We start from the raw sequence: 22,359 nt of genomic DNA on the forward strand, positions 1-22,359 counted from the left end.
CCGTCAGGCGTAACCAGGGAAACAGAGTTATTGTTTGGATAAACTTTAGATTTCGATTGTAAAACTAATTAAAATATAAACTAATGTTTTAAAAATATGTTATTTGGCAAGTGACCATGGTGTAAGCGGGTTAATGCCCTTCGAGGTGTCCATTGTCAGGTAGTAATGGACTTCACGCCTCGCCGTCGTCCATTAATACCTGACAATGGACACCTCGTCGTGCATTAACCCTTACATATTCTACAAGATCATACGTTTATGTTACAGTGTAAACCAGTGTAAATCAGTAAAAAATAAATAATGTAACTTTAATCTCGTGTAAAACAAGAGTAATGCCCAGCTTTATCCCCCCAGCGCTGTGGAGTAAGTTTCTTGATACTCAATATATCCATCTACAAAAAACCCTGACAGTCTGAAGATAGATCGGAAGTACAGAGGGTGGTTTCTATGGAGATGATACACCATCTTGTCTGATTGGTGGTTTGGGCAGCTATAAGAATGCTGCAGACCGGAGACCTGCAGGGAGACTAAAGTTTACACTCGTCACGAATCTTTGGTCTGACGTGAGTTTAAACATCATCATTAACGGATTCTTAGATCACTGAATGAATCAATCGATGAAAAGCATCAGGTTTGACCTCAGTCAGTCAGATTAAATCAGAATTACATCATTTATTGATCAGTGTGCCATTTTATTCTCATCAGGTAAAAAATACAGCAATTAACTTATTTTAACATTTCACTTCATTTAGACTCACTGCATCACAGTTCCCAGTTAATTCAAACTATTTGTTAGCAGCTTGTTAATAGTTAGGTTTACTTTTCATTAAATAACTATAACCCTACAACACTTAATTTTTGTTGTTTTATAATCTTTCACAGCCTCTTAGATCCTCTTCCACCGTTTTTTTAAATGCAAATTATCACACAAATTAAACAACTGGCAGCTCAGATGCACCAAACCTATGAAACTTTCTCCCAACGGCTGTAAGATTGATTGATTTGTCTTTATTTCCATGCCAAACCAAACCCAAAGACACCAAAAGATCAGGTACAATGTTAAAACATTTCACAAAATTATAAGTTATTGAATTATTAAAGAAAATAGCCTCTTCTCTGTCTATCTTGAAAATAAATCTTGGCGAACACTCTTACTGGGGGAGCTAGAAGTCGCCCCCACAACTAACATCTTTCATAATCTTCCAGCCAGAAGAGCTGTGAGAGATGCAAACTCCATGACATTATAAACAATTGAAAATGTAAATAACGGTCAATCTTTGTTTGTTTTATTATCATAGTTTACATGTTTTATTCGTACTATACTTTCCCTTGTCTTTTTTATTTTTCACATATTCTATGCTATTTGCTTCCTTGGTTTCTCCCTTTGCTGTAAAGCACTTTAAGCTACACTCCCTGTTTCAAAGGTCCTATATAAATAATGTTTATTATAATTATAAATGGATTGCTAAATAAACCATCAGTTCTTTTTCATATCATTAAAAATAAAAATGTGTTTATAAAACCCAACATCTTTACATACTGTAACCACAGTTCTCTGAATACGTCTCTGTCTTTAAGTCTTTACTCAGTCGTCAAACTTTCCAGCAATGCCGTCGTAACCGTGGAAACCACACTTCCTGCCGGCGACTCTGCAGCCAAAAGTCAGAGCCTCCTGCAAACTTCCACCTATGGGTGACAAATTGATTTATTTCAGTAATATGTAGAAGTAACACAAAACATAATAAATCAGATGTGAGTTCAGTCTGTAGGTCAACATCAGATCTGAGACGCCTTCACTTTGACCTGGAAGTAAAGGGTCTACTTTATTCTTTCAAAATAAAAGTCATGTAAGTGGCCCTTTTTTAACATGGGACTGATAATATTTGATGTCTGTATTAATAAAAAAAAAATCATAAACCTTAGTATTTCATCGATTGATGCTTTATTGCAGCTCTACATAATACAGTCAAAATGCCCAAAATATCTAAATCTTTGAAAACTAAAAGACTAAAATCCCATTCAATATGCTGGCAAATGAAAGGTCTCATGTTGGACAGTGAAATGTTTCAGCGTAGGACAGTGAAATGTCTCAGTGTTGGACAGTGAAATGTTTCAGTGTTGGACAGTGAAATGTTTTAGTGTTGGACAGTGAAATGTTTCAGCGTAGGACAGTGAAATGTCTCAGTGTTGGACAGTGAAATGTCTCAGTGTTGGACAGTGAAATGTTTCAGCGTAGGACAGTGAAATGTCTCAGCGTAGGACAGTGAAATGTTTCAGCGTAGGACAGTGAAATGTCTCTGTGTTGGACAGTGAAATGTCTCAGTGTTGGACAGTGAAATGTTTTAGTGTTGGACAGTGAAATGTTTCAGTCTTGGACAGTGAAATGTCTCAGTGTTGGACAGTGAAATGTCTCAGTGTTGGACAGTGAAATGTTTCAGCGTAGGAAAGTGAAATGTTTCAGCGTAGGACAGTGAAATGTTTCAGTCTTGGACAGTGAAATGTCTCAGTGTTGGACAGTGAAATGTTTCAGTGTTGGACAGTGAAATGTGTCAGTGTTGGACAGTGAAATGTGTCAGTGTTGGACAGTGAAATGTTTCAACGTAGGACAGTGAAATGTCTCAGTGTTGGACAGTGAAATGTCTCAGTGTTGGACAGTGAAATGTTTCAGCGTAGGACAGTGAAATGTCTCAGTGTTGGACAGTGAAATGTCTCAGTGTGTCGGACAATTTGAAGCGTGTGGAGGACAGTGAAATGTTTCAGTGAGGACAGTGAAATGTTTTCCAGTCTTGGACAGTGAAATGTCTCAGTGTTGACGAAAGTGAAATGTCTCAGTGTTGGACAGTGAAATGTCTCAGTGTTGGACAGTGAAATGTTTCAGCGTAGGACAGTGAAATGTTTCAGTCTTGGACAGTGAAATGTTTCAGTCTTGGACAGTGAAATGTCTCAGTGTTGGACAGTGAAATGTTTCAGCGTAGGACAGTGAAATGTCTCAGTGTTGGACAGTGAAATGTCTCAGTGTTGGACAGTGAAATGTCTCAGTGTTGGACAGTGAAATGTCTCAGTGATGGACAGTGAAATGTTTCAGCGTTGGACAGTGAAATGTCTGTGTTTGAAAGTGAAATGTTTCAGTGTTGGACAGTGAAATGTTTCGTTTCGGCGTGAGAGACAGAAAATGTCTCAGTCTTGGACAGTGAAATGTCTCAGTGTTGGACAGAAATGAAAATGTCTCAGTGGGACAGTGAAATGTTTCAGTGTTGGACAGTGAAATGTTTCAGTGTTTGGACAGTGAAATGTCTCAGTGTTGGACAGTGAAATGTCTCCGTGTTGGACAGTGAAATGTTTCCAGCGTGACGACAGTGAAATGTCCCAGTGTTGGACACTGTGAAATTGTTCTCAGTGTTGGAAAGTGAAATGTTTCAGCGATGGGACAGTGAAATGTACTCAGTGTTGGGGACAGTGAAATATTCCGTGTTGGACAGTGAAATGTTTCAGTGTTGGACAGTGAAATGTTTGCGGTGGCAGGAAATTTCACGTGAGATAGTGAAATGTTTCAGTGTTGGACAGTGAAATGTTTCAGTGTTGACAGTGAAATGTCTCAGTGTTGGACAGTGAAATGTCTCAGTGTTGGACAGTGAAATGTTTCAGCGTAGGACAGTGAAATGTTTCAGCGTAGGACAGTGAAATGTCTCAGCGTTGGACAGTGAAATGTCTCAGTGTTGGACAGTGAAATGTTTCAGTGTTGGACAGTGAAATGTTCTCAGAGTAGGACAGTGAAATGTCTCAGTGGGTATGAACAGTGAAATGTTTCATGTGTGAGACAGTGAAATGTCTCAGCGTAGGACAGTGAAATGTCTCAGTGTTGGACAGTGAAATGTTTCAGTGTTGGACAGTGAAATGTTTCAGAGTAGGACAGTGAAATGTCTCAGTGTTGGACAGTGAAATGTTTTAGTGTTGGACAGTGAAATGTTTCAGTGTTGGACAGTGAAATGTCTCAGTGTTGGACAGTGAAATGTTTCAGCGTAGGACAGTGAAATGTCTCACCATTGGACAGGGTGAAGATGACGGCAGAGTTGAAAGTGTCTCCTGCTCCGAGAGTGTCGACGAGAGTTTTAGGAGGAAAAGCATCTGAATGTAAGAGCAAACCGTCAGGACCCAAAGCATCTGCTCCTTTTTCTGCCCAGGCACAGACCAGGACAGCCCTAAGAGACAGACAGGTCAGAGACAGAGAAAGAGAGACAGGTCAGATAGACAAACAGATCAGAAAGAGAGACATGTCAGAGAGAGAGAAAGCGGCAGAGACAGGACAGAGAGAAAGAGAGAGAAAGATAGAGAAACATAGAAAGAGAGAGAGAGAGAGAGAGAATAAACTTCCTGCTCTCATATGTTGTACCTGCTGACCTTTGACCTCCACTCACCCCGGTTTGACCCGACTGTAGAGTCCTTTCAGAGCAGCTTCAGCCGACAGGAAGCCGAAGTGACGAGCCACGTCTTTACTGACAAACACCTGAAGAAGACATGAAAAAACCTGAAGATGGGAAAACTAGTCCAGTTCAGACCAAAGACTCATGACAAGATGTAACCCTAGATTTAACCCTTCCTGAACCCAAACGTCCCGTTCTTCTTTTCCTAAACCCAACTGTCCCGTTCTTATTTTCCTAAACCCAACTGTCCCGTTCTTCTTTACCTAAACCCAACTGTCCCGTTCTTCTTTTCCTAAACCCAACCGTCCCGTTCTTCTTTTCCTAAACCCAACTGTCCCGTTCTTCTTTTCCTAAACCCAACTGTCCCGTTCTTCTTTTCCTAAACCCAACTGTCCCATTCTTCTTTACCTAAACCCAACAGTCCCGTTCTTCTTTACCTAAACCCAACTGTACCGTTCTTATTTTACTAAACCCAACTGTACCGTTCTTATTTTACTAAACCCAACTGTCCCGTTCTTCTTTTCCTAAACCCAACTGTCCCGTTCTTCTTTTCCTAAACCCAACTGTCCCGTTCTTATTTTCCTGAACCCAACTGTCCCGTTCTTATTTTCCTGAACCCAACTGTCCCGTTCTTCTTTACCTAAACCCAACCGTCCCGTTCTTCTTTACCTAAACCCAACCGTCCCGTTCTTATTTTCCTAAACCCAACTGTCCCGTTCTTATTTTCCTAAACCCAACTGTCCCGTTCTTCATATCCTAAACCCAACTGTCCCGTTCTTATTTTCCTAAACCCAACTGTACCGTTCTTATTTTACTAAACCCAACTGTCCCGTTCTTCTTTTCCTAAACCCAACTGTCCCGTTCTTCTTTTCCTAAACCCAACTGTCCCGTTCTTTTTTCCTAAACCCAACTGTCCCGTTCTTATTTTCCTAAACCCAACTGTCCCGTTCTTATTTTCCTAAACTCAACTGTCCCGTTCTTCTTTACCTAAACCCAACTGTCCCGTTCTTCTTTACCTAAACCCAACTGTCCCGTTCTTCTTTTCCTAAACCCAACTGTCCGGTTCTTCTTTACCTAAACCCAACTGTCCCGTTCTTATTTACCTAAACCCAACTGTCCCGTTCTTATTTTACTAAACTCAACTGTCCCGTTCTTCTTTTCCTAAACCCAACTGTCCCGTTCTTATTTTACTAAACCCAACTGTCCCGTTCTTCTTTACCTAAACCCAACTGTCCCGTTCTTCTTTACCTAAACTCAACTGTCCCGTTCTGTCCCGTTCTTTTCCTAAACCCAACTGTCCCGTTCTGTCCCGTTCTTTTCCTAAACCCAACTGTCCCGTTCTTCTTTTCCTAAACCCAATCGTCCCGTTCTTCTTTTACTAAACCCAACTGTCCCGTTCTTATTTTCCTAAACCCAGCTGTCCCGTTCTTATTTTCCTGTCCCCAACTGTCCCGTTCTGTCACGTTCTTTTCCTAAACCCAACTGTCCCGTTCTTCTTTTCCTAAACCCAACTGTCTCGTTGTTGTCCCGCGTGTCATGGAAACATACCTTTTTAAAAGCCCACCCACGACCTTTTCCTTAACCTAACAGCATCAAAAGTGACGACAACAGTCCCGACCAAGTGCGTTTAGATAAAGCATATTTAGATCTGACGCTAAAGGAGACTTTTAGCGTCAATAACAACGCCAAAGGCACCTGACCAAGCGTCCGTATTTTACGCGATGGGAGTGAGAATCTGTTGGATGGACAGATGACTCAGCGTCTGAAAGACTCGCACCACGTCACCGTGAGGAAAGAGCTGATACAGCGGCTCTCTGGTCTTCTCTATCTCCACGGAGACGGTGATTCTCTGTTGCTGTGGCAACGTGCTGTTGTACATCATGACCTGCTGGATCATCTTCACCTGCTCCTCTGCATTTCTGCCCTGCACGAGTTAAACACATTTACAGACTGAAACACCAGGTAACACTGCTAAACTTTATTATTCTGTTACTTTATTATTCTATGTGTTCTTTTATGTTGAAAATAAAGTAATGCAAGTTTGTTAATTAATCTGGGTCAACGTTTACTCGGTTTTAAAACAAAGAATGTTCACGGAAGGGTTAGTCTGGGTTAGTCTGGTTTAGTTCAGCTCACCTCCCAGTGGATCCAGCTGAACTGACGGAGGTCGACTTTGGAGAAATCCTCCACTGTGACATCAGGAAGGTTCCTGATGGACAGGAAGTGAGGTCACTTCATCAGTCCGTCACTCAGACTCAAAGTTATAAAAGTCTTAGCTTTATGATATCACTATGACATGAGCAGGCTATATTAGACTTTCCTCAGGCTGAGGACTGTTACCTTAGGATCATTTTAATAAAAACTTCAACAATCAGTTTACCATTTTCAGAATTTAAAAATTTTAACGATTTCTAATTAAACGTGATTGATTCTTGAGTCTGTCAGGACTTTGTGGAAGTGAAGACGTTTAAACATTGAAATATGGAATTCATGTCATGTGATAAATGTCTGGCAGAAACAGGATGTCCTGTTTTTTTACTTTTAACAGAATCGTTGGATGTCCTATTTCATTTTGTGTCACTTTCTTCTCTGAAGAAGTTTAGTTTATTGCTGATCCATCAGGCCGATTAACTTTGTATCAGACTGACCTTTGAGTCTGTTTATGGATCTGGAGGTTTTGGTATACACGTTTGATCATCAGTTCAGACTAAAAATAAGTCATAATCTCTAAAGTCCGACAGTCGCCATGAAACAGTTAAATGTTATTTTAGTTTCAATGTGAAGAGTTCACTTCCAATGTCATCAACAGAAAAAATTAACTTTCACTATTTACAGAAGACATTAAGGGCCCTATCTTGCACCCAGCGCAATTGCCTTTGTACACCGACGCATGTATCATTCCTATTTTGCACCCGACGCACAGCGGACTTTTCCCTCCACAGACGCACGTCAGTAAATTAGGGAATGAATTTGCGATCCCGGGGGCGGTTCAGCGGAAAGAGTTGGTGTGTTGTGGCGCAAACGTTCCCTGGTGCTATTTTGCAGTTTCAGAAAACAGTTCTGCCATTGACCAGGAAAAACCTGGTCTAAAGTCAGTGGTGCTAGTCTAAAGTCAGTGGTGCTAGTCTATGGTGCTAGTCTAAAGTCAGTGGTGCTAGTCTAAAGTCAGTGGTGCTAGTCTAAAGTCAGTGGTGCTAGTCTATGGTGCTAGTCTAAAGTCAGTGGTGCTAGTCTATGGTGCTAGTCTAAAGTCAGTGGTGCTAGTCTAAAGTCAGTGGTGCTAGTCTATGGTGCTAGTCTAAAGTCAGTGGCGCTAGTCTAAAGTCAGTGGCGCTAGTCTAAAGTCAGTTGTGCTAGTCTATGGTGCTAGTCTAAAGTCAGTGGTGCTAGTCTAAAGTCAGTGGTGCTAGTCTATGGTGCTAGTCTAAAGTCAGTGGTGCTAGTCTAAAGTCAGTGGTGCTAGTCTATGGTGCTAGTCTAAAGTCAGTGACGCTAGTCTAAAGTCAGTAGCGCGTTATTCAGATGCTATTTTAAGGGCGCATGCTTGGCCATAATGTAGCGTGTGCACAACGCGCATACACTTCTCTCATCTACAGCAGTTCCCATTGTTGCAAACCATACATAATTACAAAGAAAAATATGACTGAAAATGCGCTTCATGTGTTTGGATAGATCAGGAGGCACTTTACAGTACAGTCCTCAAAAAGTCGCAGCATTCTTCGTGACTTGTTGTGTTTTACACATTTCCATGAATCATGGATGTGTTGATGACATAAATGAGGAAATATTAGAGGACTTAAGGAGACGTGATGTTGAACTACGGTGGGATTGGACACTCGATGCGCTCCTGGTGGAGTGGGTGGACGGAGATGGAGTGGGGGGAGGAGGAAGGGGCACAACAGGTGCAGGTGGTGCGTTTATTCGCCGTTATAATAGCAATCTGCCATGGAACAAGCGCCTGCTCTTAAAGGGAATGTGAGATGACGCTCCGATTGGTTATTTTCACGTTACGCCCAAACCACACCTAGCTACTTCAGACCAACCCATTTTAGATTTGCGTCGGGCGCAAGACTCATTTATCCCGCCGTTATAATAGCAACAGCGCCGAGATCCGCCCACAAAGCTACTTGCGTTTTGCATTTCATACTTGCGTTTCAGATCGTTAAAATAGGGCCCTTAAGGTTTTTATTTTGTCTTTAATCTTCTCCAGTTTCTGTGAAAGGGCCAAGGTGGTAACACATTTAATTTGATCATTCTGGAAGAAAACACCTTACGGACAGCAGATTAGAAACAGTTTGATTATAGAACATATTTCATCATATTTCAGTGTGAATCAGAGATATTAAATGAATCAGTGTTAATGAATTAATCCAAAACCACTGCAGAGGCTCAAACTGACTAAACCGATGTTTGGGATGAAGCCCAGCATAGAGAGGGTACGAATAATAAAAGATATCAGCAAGCTTTAAAAGGTGTTGATAGGTATTTTTATACTTTGGACAGAGCCAGGCTATCTGTCCCACTCTCTTTTTTGTCTTTGTGCTAAGCTAACCACATCCTGACGGCCATGACATCGATATCCATCTCAAAGTATGTTGATTTTTTAAATGTATAAAGTAAGGGAGAGGACTAACGATGTAGGCTAGATGCTTTTTAACAGTACTTTCATTAGTGTAACCTATCGTCTCTTCGCAAACCGTTTCTAATTTTCAGTTTTTCTTCAGTTTTAGTGACTTCCTTTCTTCACAAAGACAAAGCTACAAGTCAGCTGACCTCAGCCCCATCTGATTGGTGGATCCATACAGGTTCCAACCCGTTCTCACTCGCAACTATATGTAATAATAACTATACGTATAATACGAGTTTGGTCAGCTGCCCTCACTATCTAATACAAACGCTAAAGGTACGCCTCTGTATTAGATGCACCAGGCTTTTTGAGTATCTAAGTAAACATATCCACGACAAAATTAGACACTCTGATCAACTTCTGCACCACGCCGCTGAAAGATGACGTCATAAAAAGAGCATCATAGTCTGCGTAAGGAAGAGGTCAGGGGGACGAGTGGGTCAAAATATCATAGGATTTTCACGCAGGTGACCGCTGTTCCTGTCCTGTAAGAAATTAAAAGTCAACATGACTTACAACATAACCCAAACCACCATCTGTTCCTAAACCTATCCAAGTAGTTTTGTTGCATAAACCTAACAAAGTCTGAGCCTGCTCTTTAAAAAAATGGTTCCAGAGGAGTCCAGACCAGGCGTCCATATGATGAGTAGCAAATGAGAATGTTTCAGCTCACTCTGCAGTGGTTCATTACACCAGGATCAGGAGTTCATGCTTCCTTCAGGCGGATCAAACAGCGTTCACTAAACACCTCAGTACGTTTGTCTTATCTACCTGCGCCACCAGATGGGTGGAGTTTACATCAGGTGGGTGGAGTTTATATCAGGTGGGCAGGGCGTACATCAGATGGGTGGGGCTTTAATCAGATGGGTGGGGTTTACACCAGATGGGTGGGGCTTATATCAGATGGATGGAGCTTACATTAGATGGTTGGGGCTTACATCAGATGGGTGGAGCTTACATCAGATGGGTGGAGCTTACATCAGATGGGTGGAGCTTACATCAGATTCAGAGGGGGGAATTGCTTATTAGAGTAAAGGGCTCTTTCAGTTTCTATAGGCCTTTTCCCCAGAAGACATGTTGACTTGTCATAGTAGGAAAAGCACAGCTGAAATTGATAACCTTAATGATGGCTCAGTTCCATCAAGTGTCCCAGTAAGATATTTCAGTGAGTCAGCATGCACAATACCAGGGCCTGCAGCCTGTGTAATGCAGCCATCATTAATGGTTTTGAATACACCTTTGCTTTTCCTACAATGACATGTCAACATGTCTGCCATGAAAAAGGTCTATTGCGACCAAACCAGGCTCACCATAATTGCTGATGTCTCTGAGTTCACAGTGATGTGTGTTGTCGGGTTTAATTGTTCTGGGGATTGTAAATGATGCAGAAGCTCATTTAAAATTTGTACAACTCTAACTGATGCTGCAACGTTGAGTCTGATGAAGACAAAAAGCAAGATGAACTTTAAACAAACTGATTTAAAACAGCCACTCTAATATTTAGTTTGATGTAAAATGTCAAAGTCAGATTAGTTTGAGTACAGTCAGTACCGTCTTAAAACAAATTATCTTTATTGATTGGATGGCAATAAAATGAGAACACCTTTTAAAGTTAAGTGTTATGTTCGGCCCTTTGAAGTGTTTACAGCATCTATTAAAATAGCTATATTTACTTTAAATGGTAATGAACACTGAACCCACCAGCATATTTATAATTTATTCAGTTGACATGTTAAAGTATAGAAACACATCAACATTAGATACATTAACATTAGGTACATTCACATTAACTACATGAATGTTAGCTACAAATATGTTTGCCACAACAGACAAGTGATGACACAGGATCCTACATAATTAGAAACGTATTGTTTTCGATAAACCTGCAGTAGAACGGTATTCAACCAGTTACTGCTCAGGTTGTTAGTGAACAAGGTTATCTGTGTGAGTCTACATTTATTCATGTAGACATTTTTCAATGAGGTTTAGAAGGTATAAATGTAGCACTATTGCTGACTGATTGATTATATTATTGGGTATATTTAAAAAAATAGTAACTGTGGTTTCCCTCTTACTGTCAGGTTTTCAAAACGGGCAAACAGGCCTTTATGTTCACTGCAGAACCACTTTCAGACAGTTTTACAGCTACATAGGTCAGTCCCATTTAGAGCATTTCAAACTTTAGTGAAGGGTTTGAAGGCTAATTGACCGTTCGCAAAACCCCACCCTCGAACGGTCCTCGTCCAATCCTAGCTCAGCAACTGGAACTAAGGAGAAGGACCCCCGTCAAACATTGCGATTTCAGCAAGATCGTGAAACGATGCGCCTATGGTACAAACGTACCCCAAACAACCTCAACGTTGTCCTTTTTGAACACTGATTAAACGAGAACTCCGGGCAATTTTTACGTTAATCTTGACCGATATATGTATAGGAGTACTGTCGATAGCAAAAAAGACTAGCCGAATCGGTGCTAGCAACACGGAGCTGCTAAAGCTAAGCTCCCACTCAGCGGCAGCCACAAACGGCAGTTTTGGGGGCATAAGATAAAGAGTGCCTTTGTGCCTCTTAACAGACACAAAATGCAATTAAAATGTGCAACATGAACAGGGCCCTTACATGACAACAAGCTGCGTTTAGCAACTTAGCCATTGTTTAAATTCACCTATACCTCTTAGCTGCTAGCTGCCGTCTGGGATGAGTGAGTGTGTTCAGCCAGGCTCTGGTAATAATCATCACGCAGCAGTTCCATGTGTATTTGTAGCATATATATATATATATATATATATATATATATATATATATATATATACATACATACATACATACAACATACATACATACATACATACATACATATACATACATACATACATACATATATATATATATATATATATATATATATCCATTTTGTGTGCGATCCATCTGGCGTTGGTGAATATGAGTCTCTGCAGTGGTGAATTGTGTGGTAGTTTCCTTAGCCAGGCTAGCAGCCCCGACCGAGCATCCTTCTACTTCCTCCTTCGCCTGCCGTGGCCGACAACAATCCACAGGCGGCCGCTGGTCTGGTGGATGTCCTCCAGAGGACAGTTCATGCTTTCACGGCGATGTCCTCCAGAGGACAGTTCATGCTTTCGCGGCGAAATTTTGAAGTTTATTCCCTCCTCAAAAATAGGTATTTGAGCACTGTAGTGGTTATGATCATATCAGTGACTATGTAACTACATGGAAACCAACGGGCCAAATCATGCCTCTTTCCCGTACAGTAACAGCGCCACTGAAGGCTAGCTCTAGCTCCATAGTTACTCCAAGCTTCTTCCCTTGTGAACACCTCCGCTCTTCACTTTTCACACACTATACTCCGATCTGCACACTGCTGTTTACCTTTTCCTGCTACAACTGAATTCCCACGGGACTTAAGCGCATGACTACAGCCTTCTGTAACGCTAGTTACTTTACAAGAAACAGGCATAATTTGGTCCGCCATGGCTATGTGTCTGGTTCTCAAGTGTTTGACGGGCGTAGTAACAATAACTAGGGGGCGTGGCTTTTGCGAACGGTCAATTGGACTTTGTAATTGCTTCCCTAGCTCGATTCTGTATTGCTGCCATAGAAAGAAAATTTTAATGTCAATGAAAATGACCTTGTTAAGTGAAGGTTTATTAAACGTATAGGAGTGATGTCAGCCGGTCTCTATGGTAACAAGGTCACATTGATAAAGAGGTGTTTAGTGAAAGCTGTGCGCCGGTCGTCAGGTTGTCTTACGTGTCAGAGAGAACGACGGTTCGAGATCCGCTGGACGGACAAACAACACAACACGCACACGGAGTTTGACCCCCGGTCTGCCAAACCACCGCCGAGACATCAATCGCACGCTGCGAGAAGTCAGCCATGATGAAACTGACAGACAAAGAGACACAGGAAACTGCTTCAAATCAACTCCGTCTTTCACAATAAAAGCACCGACAGACCATTGACTCGTCTCTCGAGGAAGAGGAAGGAGCTGCTCTGTGACGACGAAGGTGATGTTTCTGAAATAGAGGCAGTTAATGACAACACACGTACACACACACACACACACACACACACACACACACACACACACACACACACACACACACACACACACACACACACACACACACACACACACACACACACACACACACACACACACACACACACACACACACACACCTGTTCATGTGCAAGATGGTGCGGCTTCCTGTGCTGATGTTGCTGACGACCACAGAGGCTGGAAGAACACACTGAGCGTGCTCAGACACCAGAGACACATCGATATGGAACTTCTGAAAATCCTCCAAAATAAAACTACACACAGGAAACTGTCAAATAAAACTACAGACAGGAAAGTGTGTCTTAACCGTACGTTACACTGATGAGGTGAGGATATGTCACATCTCTATATAATATATTTATTATAAATACATACTGTTTATATTTATGTTCACACATTACATGTCATTCAGCGGAGGCTTTAATCCAAAGCAACATACAATTGTTATATATGTCAGAGGCTGTACGCCTCTGGAGCAACTAGGAGTTATGTGTATTGGCTGATGTATTGCAGTGGGAATGAGGGCGGTTTCACACCTGCCTTGTTTAATTCGGTTGAATCGAACTAGAGTTCGTTTGTCCTGCTGGTTCGTCAGGACAGGTGAGAACGCAGCATTCGCACTTGGGTGTGCACCAAAAGCGGACCGAGACCTGCTTGAAGAGGTGGTCTCGGTATGCTTTCAATCCAACTCTGGAGTGGCTCGTTTGTGGTGAGAATGTGATCTGTACTAGAACCGCACCAACTATACGTACTCCTCCAGTCTGAGCTAGTGTCTCCTGTAGTCAGGTGTGTTCAGCAGTCTGAGCTAGTGTCTCCTGTAGTCAGGTGTGTTCAGCAGTCTGAGCTAGTGTCTCCTGTAGTCAGGTGTGTCCAGCAGTCTGAGCTAGTGTCTCCTGTAGTCAGGTGTGTCCAGCAGTCTGAGCTAGTGTCTCCTGTAGTCAGGTGTGTCCAGCAGTCTGAGCTAGTGTCTCCTGTAGTCAGGTGTGTCCAGCAGTCTGAGCTAGTGTCTCCTGTAGTCAGGTGTGTTCAGCAGTCTGAGCTAGTGTCTCCTGTAGTCAGGTGTGTTCAGCAGTCTGAGCTAGTGTCTCCTGTAGTCAGGTGTGTTCAGCAGTCTGAGCTAGTGTCTCCTGTAGTCAGGTGTGTTCAGCAGTCTGAGCTAGTGTCTCCTGTAGTCAGGTGTGTCCAGCAGTCTGAGATAGTGTCTCCTGTAGTCAGGTGTGTCCAGCAGTCTGAGATGCAGCAGAGCAGTAAACTGTAGCAGCTTGTGTATCTATCACAGAAATAGTCTGCAGTCAAGCTCGGTGTTCGTCACTCGTATCTCCGTGGTCAAACCAGCTGCCGCTAAAGTTGGAGACAGACACCGGCAGAGCAGAGCGAAGTCTCAGTGACCAAAGCAGACGTAGTAACATCTCTCGCCTAACAATGTCTGATCATTTTAATGAAATGAGCTGGTTTGACCACTAGACCAGAACACAGGACCTTCTTTCTGTATTTACTTTCTTGCTCCCTCCCACAGACACATCCGATCAATAAGAGCGCTGGACGTTCTTGCTTGATTTGTAATGATGCATTTTGGTACGCTTGGATTTTTCCAGGTGTGAAACCAAACCAAACCGAAGGCAAATTGCTCCAAGTTTACAAACTCACCAACTGATTAAGACCAAAGCAAACGAACTACAGGTGTGAAAACGCCCTCAAACCCAGATCCCACACCAAAGGCATGTGTCTCACCACCCCCATCATCCATATATGGAGGGAGGAGATGAGGAAACAAGGACTTGTAGAGTTTCAGAAGTTTATAAATCTAAATTTGATCAGTGAGACGTCCAACCTTCAGCCGTTTCCGTGGATACGATCAATGATTGATCCTGTAATCAGACACCTGAAGTGTCACCTTCACTTTATCTGTTGTTTTAAACAGAACCGAACATACAGGATGTCCTGTAGACGTGTGTGTGTGTGTGTGTGTGTGTGTGTGTGTGTGTGTGTATACACACAAAACAACAAAGATGTGAATGTCATTTGTCCTTAAGGTTCAGTACAGACCTGTGTGAACTGTATGTTGAGTAAATATATATGGATATACATACACATATATACATACACACTGTATACATACATACATACATACATACATATATATATACATATATACATACATACATACATACATACATACATACATACATACATATATATATATATATATATACATATACATACATATATATATATATACATACATACATACATACATACATACATATATATATATATATATATATATATATATATATAAGATGGATGAGTGTCATATCTAAATGATGACCTCAGCCATTTATTATTGATATTAATTATATTACTGATGTACGTATTGATCAGTACTCACTCGGCCACAGGTCCAGCAGACAGTGAGCCCATGAAGGCGCACGAGGCTCCGAGCAGCGACAGCACCGTGCAGGAGTTGGAAGCGTTTCCTCCTCGCTGCCAACGCTGCGACAAACACCTGCAGGAGAGTAATGACATCACGGCACAATCTATCAATATCACCGAAGAAACAAAAATATCACATCTGTGTGGAGCGATGAGAAGATACGTTTTATTCCCTCATTCAGTCAATATCAAGGATCAGTGTCAGAGATAATGCAGAGGTGCATGCTGGGATATCATTATGGAGGAGGATATTTACTATCATGGCCGCATTTATGATCAGTGCTTCAATCATTAAGATCTCTGCACTCACATTCAAAGAAATAAATCACTAAATCACAAATCATAGATTCACCTTGAGAAAATCTAAACATTGTCTGTAACTGAACATGAAACAGAAAAAAAGACAACAGTCATTAAACGGGGAAACTGTCAACAAGTACTAGTAGTGAGTTCGAGATAATCAGTAAAGGTTTAAACCTTGAAGAGGATCCACCTTTGAGTACTACATTACTTCTTTAGAAGGTTTTATCAATTATTTACTGGAAGATAATCATCACAAACATCTGATCACCTCTGACCTGCTGTCTGTGTTAGCATCAGCCTGTGTGCTAACCTGCTGTCTGTGTTAGCATCAGCCTGTGTGCTAACCTGCTGTATGTGTTAGCATCAGCCTGTGTGCTAACCTGCTGTCTGTGTTAGCATCAGCCTGTGTGCTAACCTACTGTATGTGTTAGCATCAGCCTGTGTGCTAACCTACTGTCTGTGTTAGCACAAGCCTGTGTGCTAACCTGCTGTCTGTGTTAGCATCAGCCTGTGTGCTAACCTGCTGTCTGTGTTAGCATCAGCCTGTGTGCTAACCTACTGTCTGTGTTAGCACTAGCCTGTGTGCTAACCTGCTGTATGTGTTAGCATCAGCCTGTGTGCTAACCTGCTGTATGTGTTAGCACTAGCCTGTGTGCTAACCTGCTGTCTGTGTTAGCACTAGCCTGTGTGCTAACCTGCTGTCTGTGTCTTCTTCTGGGTATTTGTCGACCACGTTGATGATGTCGAGACACACCAGACCGACACACAAAATCTTCTTTTCCTCCATGTTGATCCACAGAAACTGTTCAGTCTGTGTCTCACACATACACAGCTGCACTCTGGACTTTGACACACAAACAACTCATTATCAAGTCAAGTGACAACAATAAGGCACACCACTTCCTGTCAGCAGAGTTAATAAAATAAGAGCCTCAGAGACAGTCGCTGCTCTTAGCAAATGAAACAGAAAATTCTACAATCATAAAAAACACAAACAAAACAGTGTTTTTATAAGACTTAAGGTACGTACCTATGGGATTAGTTTTGTGACTTTAATTTCAAGCAAAACTTCTTAAGTATCAAACAAAAAACAGTAACTCAAGCAAATTAATTGTCACCTCAAAAGGTAAAACCATAGACTGTATATATTAGTGGACAGCTCATCCGGTTCGGCAAAGTGCTGCAAATGCGGAAGTGCCCTAAACCTGCATTCTATCTGAATTCCAGCAGGGGGTGACACCTGCGGTTGCAAAAGGAGGTCGGTTTCTGTAGAAGTTTATGGCGAAATGACCCACTTCTCACTTGTTTTATTACCTCAGTAACATCTTCATGAATAGTTTATGGTCTCAATCGCTAGTTTTAAGTCTTCTGCAACACAGAATGATGTTAATTTTTTTAATTATGGTCTCGTTGATTTTAAAATCGGCGATAAAGCAGGGGGTGTTTTAGGGCGTGGCTATGATGTGACTGACAGTTCACGGCCTGTCAATCATGACAGAGGTTTAGCAAAGCTTATCCGAGGCACGTAAACTTCATTTTAGGGGTTGACCACGCTTTCTTCGTAGTGACTGTGACACTTTGGTCGCCTAATAATGTCTTATTCAGCGTTCGGTTGGACGACAAGACACTCAAAGGAGTCGGCAGTTCAGTTTTTCCGGTAAGTAACGTTACATTTTTTTTTAAATACTGTTTTTCGTTAGCCAACGTTAGCATCCCAATTAATATCAGTTAGCTAGCTAGATTGCACCTTGCTAACAAAGCTAGCGGGCTAACATTATGCAGACCGTATAAACGGATTCAAATATATATTTAACGTTACAGTCGTATACAGTAGGTATGCACAACGGTCTCGCCGGCAATCTATTTTTAACCATATGTGGTGTTATTGCTAATCGATGCGCATGCCTAACCCGCAAGCTAACATTACACATCGTAGTCCAGACGACCACAGTTAGTCTTGCTCATGACAAACCTTGCTATCTGTTGAGTCATTTGTGTATTTGCCTGTCCTGATCCTTTCTCTTGTGCCTCAGCTGCCATTGGAACCTGACTCCTGCTACCGCTTCACTCCTGCCATCCACCGGACCAGACACCCACCATCACTGGACCCCCCCCACCACTAGCCGGCCTACTGTCTTCCTCTGACGGACCCGCTCCATCCCAGAAACCTCCGGACCCGTTCTCCATCCTGGAAACTTGGACATGCTTTTCCCCCTCAGAAACCTGGACTCGATACTTGAGTACTTTAAATAAAACCTGTTAATTCACGCTCCTGGCTCTGCGTTCTGTCTGCATTTGGGTTCTGTTCACCATTCAAACCTAACAGTTAGCACTTTATAAATATATTAGGCATATAATTTAGATATTTTATGTATAGGATTAAACTGTTAGAATTAGATATTGATATTGCATGTCCTTGTATAGTTTTTAGTTTTCATACTTTAAAAATGGCAGTGCAGTAAATATAAGGTACATTGATTTAATTATTACATTGAAAAAGTTGTTTATTTTTTTCTTTGCAATTTGTGATCATACTTTTGTTATAATGAATTTACAATAACCCCATATTAAACAACACCTAGTGCATTTTCAATTACCTACTAAATACTTGACTACTGTATTTCAAAATTAAATATATTCCTATAAATTAATCTAAAAGACACAAGAAAAGCACAAACTACATTTTGCTGATCCTTCTTTGTCAACATTCAAGTAAGTATGGTAACATTTAAGAAATCATTTATGTTGATTAAAGCCAAAATATACAATTTTAATCAATTACAAATTCTATCAAATTACCAATGACTACAATACTGTATGTTCCTATAGTTACTTCAGAAAAACAACAAATGTAGCTTTAGAAAGACCTTTATTTCACATTGAAATGGGCATTAACTTCAAAAACTACATAAACCACAAACAGCACTGGCAATATTTTTAACATTATGTTTAAATTGATGAATTAAATAATGTAGTTCACCTTTTACAATCCAGTGTAAATTCCACACATAAATCACTGCTGTGGGTCAAGGTAAAGGCACACTTCACTGTCACAAGTGAAGTCTGCATAATAAAAAGAGGTAGTTGAATCACTAGTGCCACATTGTTAATTACAGTAGAAATGGTTGACCACAATCACCACAATATAAAAATATAGCTTAACATATAAAGCTTAAAGCACTTGTGCTGCACTGTTCAGTCAAGTCCAAATGCCTGGGTAAAGAAATAAAAGCTGCCTTTACAATTACAGTGAGCATAGTGTGACAGTCTGTTGGTTGTCTGTAATGCAAAGTGGAAAAAGAAAAAAAAACCTGCAAGCCTTCCACCTGTGTCTCTGGGTGATGCCAGAGAAGATGAACTTCATGCCTGGATACTGCAGGTGGAGGTGCTGCAGGTCCTCCTTCATTCCTATTTCTGAAAGAAAGAAAAAGAGTCATCAATTTCCATTTGAGCCCCTCATAGTTAAATATATATGCACACTAGCATGTAACTTTACTTCATTAATTATCTAGGAGAATACAGATGAATCAACAACAGTGTATTGTTCTTTAGTGTAACTTTAACTTAGTTAGATGAGCTTATTTCTGCTAACGTTAGCTTTTAAAAGCATGTAAAGGCTAAATGCACCAACCATAGACTGATGGCGCAAACGGTAGCAAGTCATTATCGGTGCTTTATTGTTATTACAGTTAGCCAAACGTTCTAAGAAACTTGGTTAGACATTTGCTAATAGTTAGCGTTAGATAATGATAAGCATTGACAATCGCCGTTTTGCATTTCGCTGACACTACGTTTAAATTAGGAAAACGTAGCAGAACTAAACAGGGGGAAGCAGCGTTCAGTTTTTATGCTCCACATATCTGGAACAAACTCCCAGAAACATGCAGGTCTGCTGCAACTCTCAGTTCTTTGAAATCTAAGCTAAAGACCTATCTTTTTGATGTTGCTTTTCCTTAAATAATCTATTTTATTAACTTTAATTTCTTATACTGCACTGTAACTTTTATTCTTATACTGCACTATCAATTTTATTCTTGTTTTAATTTGTTTATTAAGGTTTTAAAATTGTTTAAAATTGTTTTCTAACTGCTCTTTAATGTTTTATGTAAAGCACTTTGAATTGCCCTGTTGCTGAAATGTGCTATACAAATAAAGCTGCCTTGCCTTGCCTTGCCTTAAACTTCAATTTGCAGAAAATTAACGTTAGCATGTTTTACCATAAGTGGCTAGCTAACGTTACAGACAATTTACATGGTAACGTCAGATACATTTACTTTACAATGTGACTCCTCTTATATGTAATATAACTATGGGACAAAGATATATTTAAAACCTAGCGAAACTCAATCTTACCTTGAATTATGTATGCTAGCTTTCAGCAGAAGTTGCGTCCAGATTGCCAGTGAACGTGTGAGTGTAAGCAGCGTTGCCAACTCAAAAAAAAAAAAATCTGTCAGATACATAGCCAGATACCGCCCAACAGTCTATGGCTCCTCCCTTACTTCTCCCTCTAGTCTAAAAACGTCACATCCGCAACCACGATGGCTGCGCCCATAAACACAAACTCAACGACGGATTGCTGATCTCCACAATCAAATGGGTGACGTCACACATGCTCTGTCCATTAATATTAACAATCTATGATTGGTGCTAGCTTACACCATGTGCTTTTAGCACACATTTTCGTTTGGTCTTGGAAAAAATAGTAGGCTAAATGTGAAACTTACCGTGCAAACTTTCAATTTTCTGATTGAACAGCAACAGACGTTCCAAAAATACTTGTGTTAAAATCGTAGATTTGTCCTAAAAACTTTTAAAATGACAAAACGGTCCGAAGATTTCTGCTCCGCTCATGTATTCTCTGCAGCAAGCGCCGTTCTGGCTCACTCGTTAATTACGTCAGCCGCAGCCGTGAACAAGGAGCTGCTTCTCCCGCTCCTTCCGCCCTCACGTCATTATCCAATTAGAGACAAGCTTCAGCTGCACACTATGAAATTCAAAATTAGGCGGACTCGGTGCACAATGAGCGTACAAGTCTGTGGTTAGGAGGCACTGTTACCGTACGTACACACCGCCGCCAACTTGAGCTTCTAAAGATACCGGAAGTCATTCCGGCTTCGCGTTTTGGGCGTTTTGAGCGTCCAGAGCGTCAATCAGAAAGTTGAACTTTGGTCAACTTTATGGTAATGAGCTATGACGCGGTTCAGCGGCAAGCAGCGGCAAAAGGCAGCAACCAATCGGAATATAGACGTCCTTCGCGCTGGCTGATCCCGGAGAAACATACGATGTAAACTTTCGTTCCTACCAAGACATTAGTTCTATGAAAATGGAGGAAAATCTCATAATCGCCGTTGCTGGGTTCCCTATCATTTATGATATGACATTGTTTGCGTATAGGGACCAGTTAACGTTACCGGCTGCCGGTCACATGGTCTCTAAACAGTCCGCTCACGGTGAAGTCCTGCACGGATCAACAGCTGGCGGCTGCTCGCAACAGTCAGGTTGTTTAGCCTGTGATACAATGCTCAAATTATTATATATTTTTAGAAATATAAATAGAAAACCAGTAGTCTAAGTATTACATTAAAATGTAAAGACTAAAAGAAACATAAAGCATACAAGGATTATGGTTAATAATGTTAATTCCTTATACACACACTCTATAAATACAATAAACTACAAATAAATCATGCAATGTTAGTGAATGCACTGTTTGATTGTTTAGCCTGTGATAATGACACAATTCTCAAATTAATAATATTATTTTATTAATAGGCATATGTAGAAAACCAGTAGGCTAAGTATTACATTCAAATTTAAAGAGTAAAAAAAAACACAAGGCATACAAGCAGGGTTCGAAATGAGAGGGGTCTGGGGGGGTCCCGGACCCCCCATAAGTCATTAGGGACCCCCTATAAGAATTTATTTTTAGATTTTGGGGGGTCCCCGACAAATATTTTTAACATTAAAAATGATTGTGAAAATTATAGATCTTTAGTGACGTTTTATATTTATAACAATAATTAATTTATTTCCTAGCGCGATTGGGCAGCAATCAGGGCAGCTAATAGCATCACAGATTGTTGTTGTGGTCCTCCGGCGCATACAGTACAGTCTATGGCGCAGACACAGTGCAGTATGTTATTGTTGAACGCGGCAAAAACGAAGCCTCACAAAGAGTGAAATCCCTAATGAAAATCCTGTAAGTGCTTCAATTATGTTTATATCTCCATAATAATTGCTTATTAAAGTTGCATTAACTAACTTAGATACCCAGTGTAACGTAATGATTAGAAGAGTGCGTTTGTCAACGTTTCTTGCTAGCTGTATGTGTATGAAGCATAGCTAGGTATGAAGCCAAATAATCTGCCAGCTAACAGCAGACATATAGCAGTTAGACTAGTTATTCAAAGCTAGCATAACAACCTAATTGTCCAGTCAGTGATTACGAAAGATAGCGAGGACTTAATTCAAGTCTGTGAGTTGATTAAAGT

The 22,359-nt window shown here is 40.9% G+C and overlaps 1 protein-coding gene and 1 long non-coding RNA gene across 9 annotated transcripts; both read right to left on the reverse strand.

The window, feature by feature from the left end:
- Positions 1 to 671: 671 nt before the first annotated feature.
- Positions 672 to 16,763, reverse strand: khk (ketohexokinase). Of its 8 annotated transcripts, none has more exons than XM_039796850.1 (9): positions 16,561 to 16,763; positions 15,519 to 15,635; positions 13,249 to 13,383; positions 12,817 to 12,951; positions 6,558 to 6,630; positions 6,199 to 6,345; positions 4,416 to 4,504; positions 4,042 to 4,199; positions 672 to 1,686 (listed from the first exon to the last, which is right to left on the reverse strand). In XM_039796850.1, exons 1-9 carry the CDS (start codon positions 16,689 to 16,691, stop codon positions 1,586 to 1,588), a joined length of 1,086 nt encoding a protein of 361 aa, XP_039652784.1. In that variant the 5' UTR covers positions 16,692 to 16,763; the 3' UTR covers positions 672 to 1,585. The 8 variants fall into 8 exon arrangements, with proteins under 8 accessions (XP_039652784.1, XP_039652785.1, XP_039652789.1 ...); XM_039796851.1 differs by having other exon boundaries at positions 13,249 to 13,306; positions 16,526 to 16,763; XM_039796855.1 differs by having other exon boundaries at positions 16,491 to 16,590.
- A 1,954-nt stretch (positions 16,764 to 18,717) lies between these two features.
- Positions 18,718 to 20,311, reverse strand: LOC120558167. Its single transcript, XR_005639062.1, has 2 exons — positions 20,219 to 20,311; positions 18,718 to 19,279 (listed from the first exon to the last, which is right to left on the reverse strand). It is a non-coding gene; the product is annotated as an uncharacterized LOC120558167 (long non-coding RNA).
- Positions 20,312 to 22,359: the final 2,048 nt, after the last annotated feature.

The sequence above is a fragment of the Perca fluviatilis genome, chromosome 4 (genome assembly GCF_010015445.1).
Source record: "Perca fluviatilis chromosome 4, GENO_Pfluv_1.0, whole genome shotgun sequence".
Taxonomy (NCBI): domain Eukaryota; kingdom Metazoa; phylum Chordata; class Actinopteri; order Perciformes; family Percidae; genus Perca; species Perca fluviatilis.

Excerpts from the sequence above, each read along its gene's own strand:
- khk (XM_039796850.1), bottom strand. The coding sequence starts at position 16,691 with ATGTGTGAGACACAGACTGAACAGTTTCTGTGGATCAACATGGAGGAA. Across the intron at positions 13,384-15,518 it reads TCTGCTGGACCTGTGGCCGA|TTTTATTTTGGAGGATTTTC; the intron begins GTGAGTACTGAT and ends TCCTGTGTGTAG. Across the intron at positions 6,346-6,557 it reads TCAGCTGGATCCACTGGGAG|GGCAGAAATGCAGAGGAGCA; the intron begins GTGAGCTGAACT and ends TAACTCGTGCAG.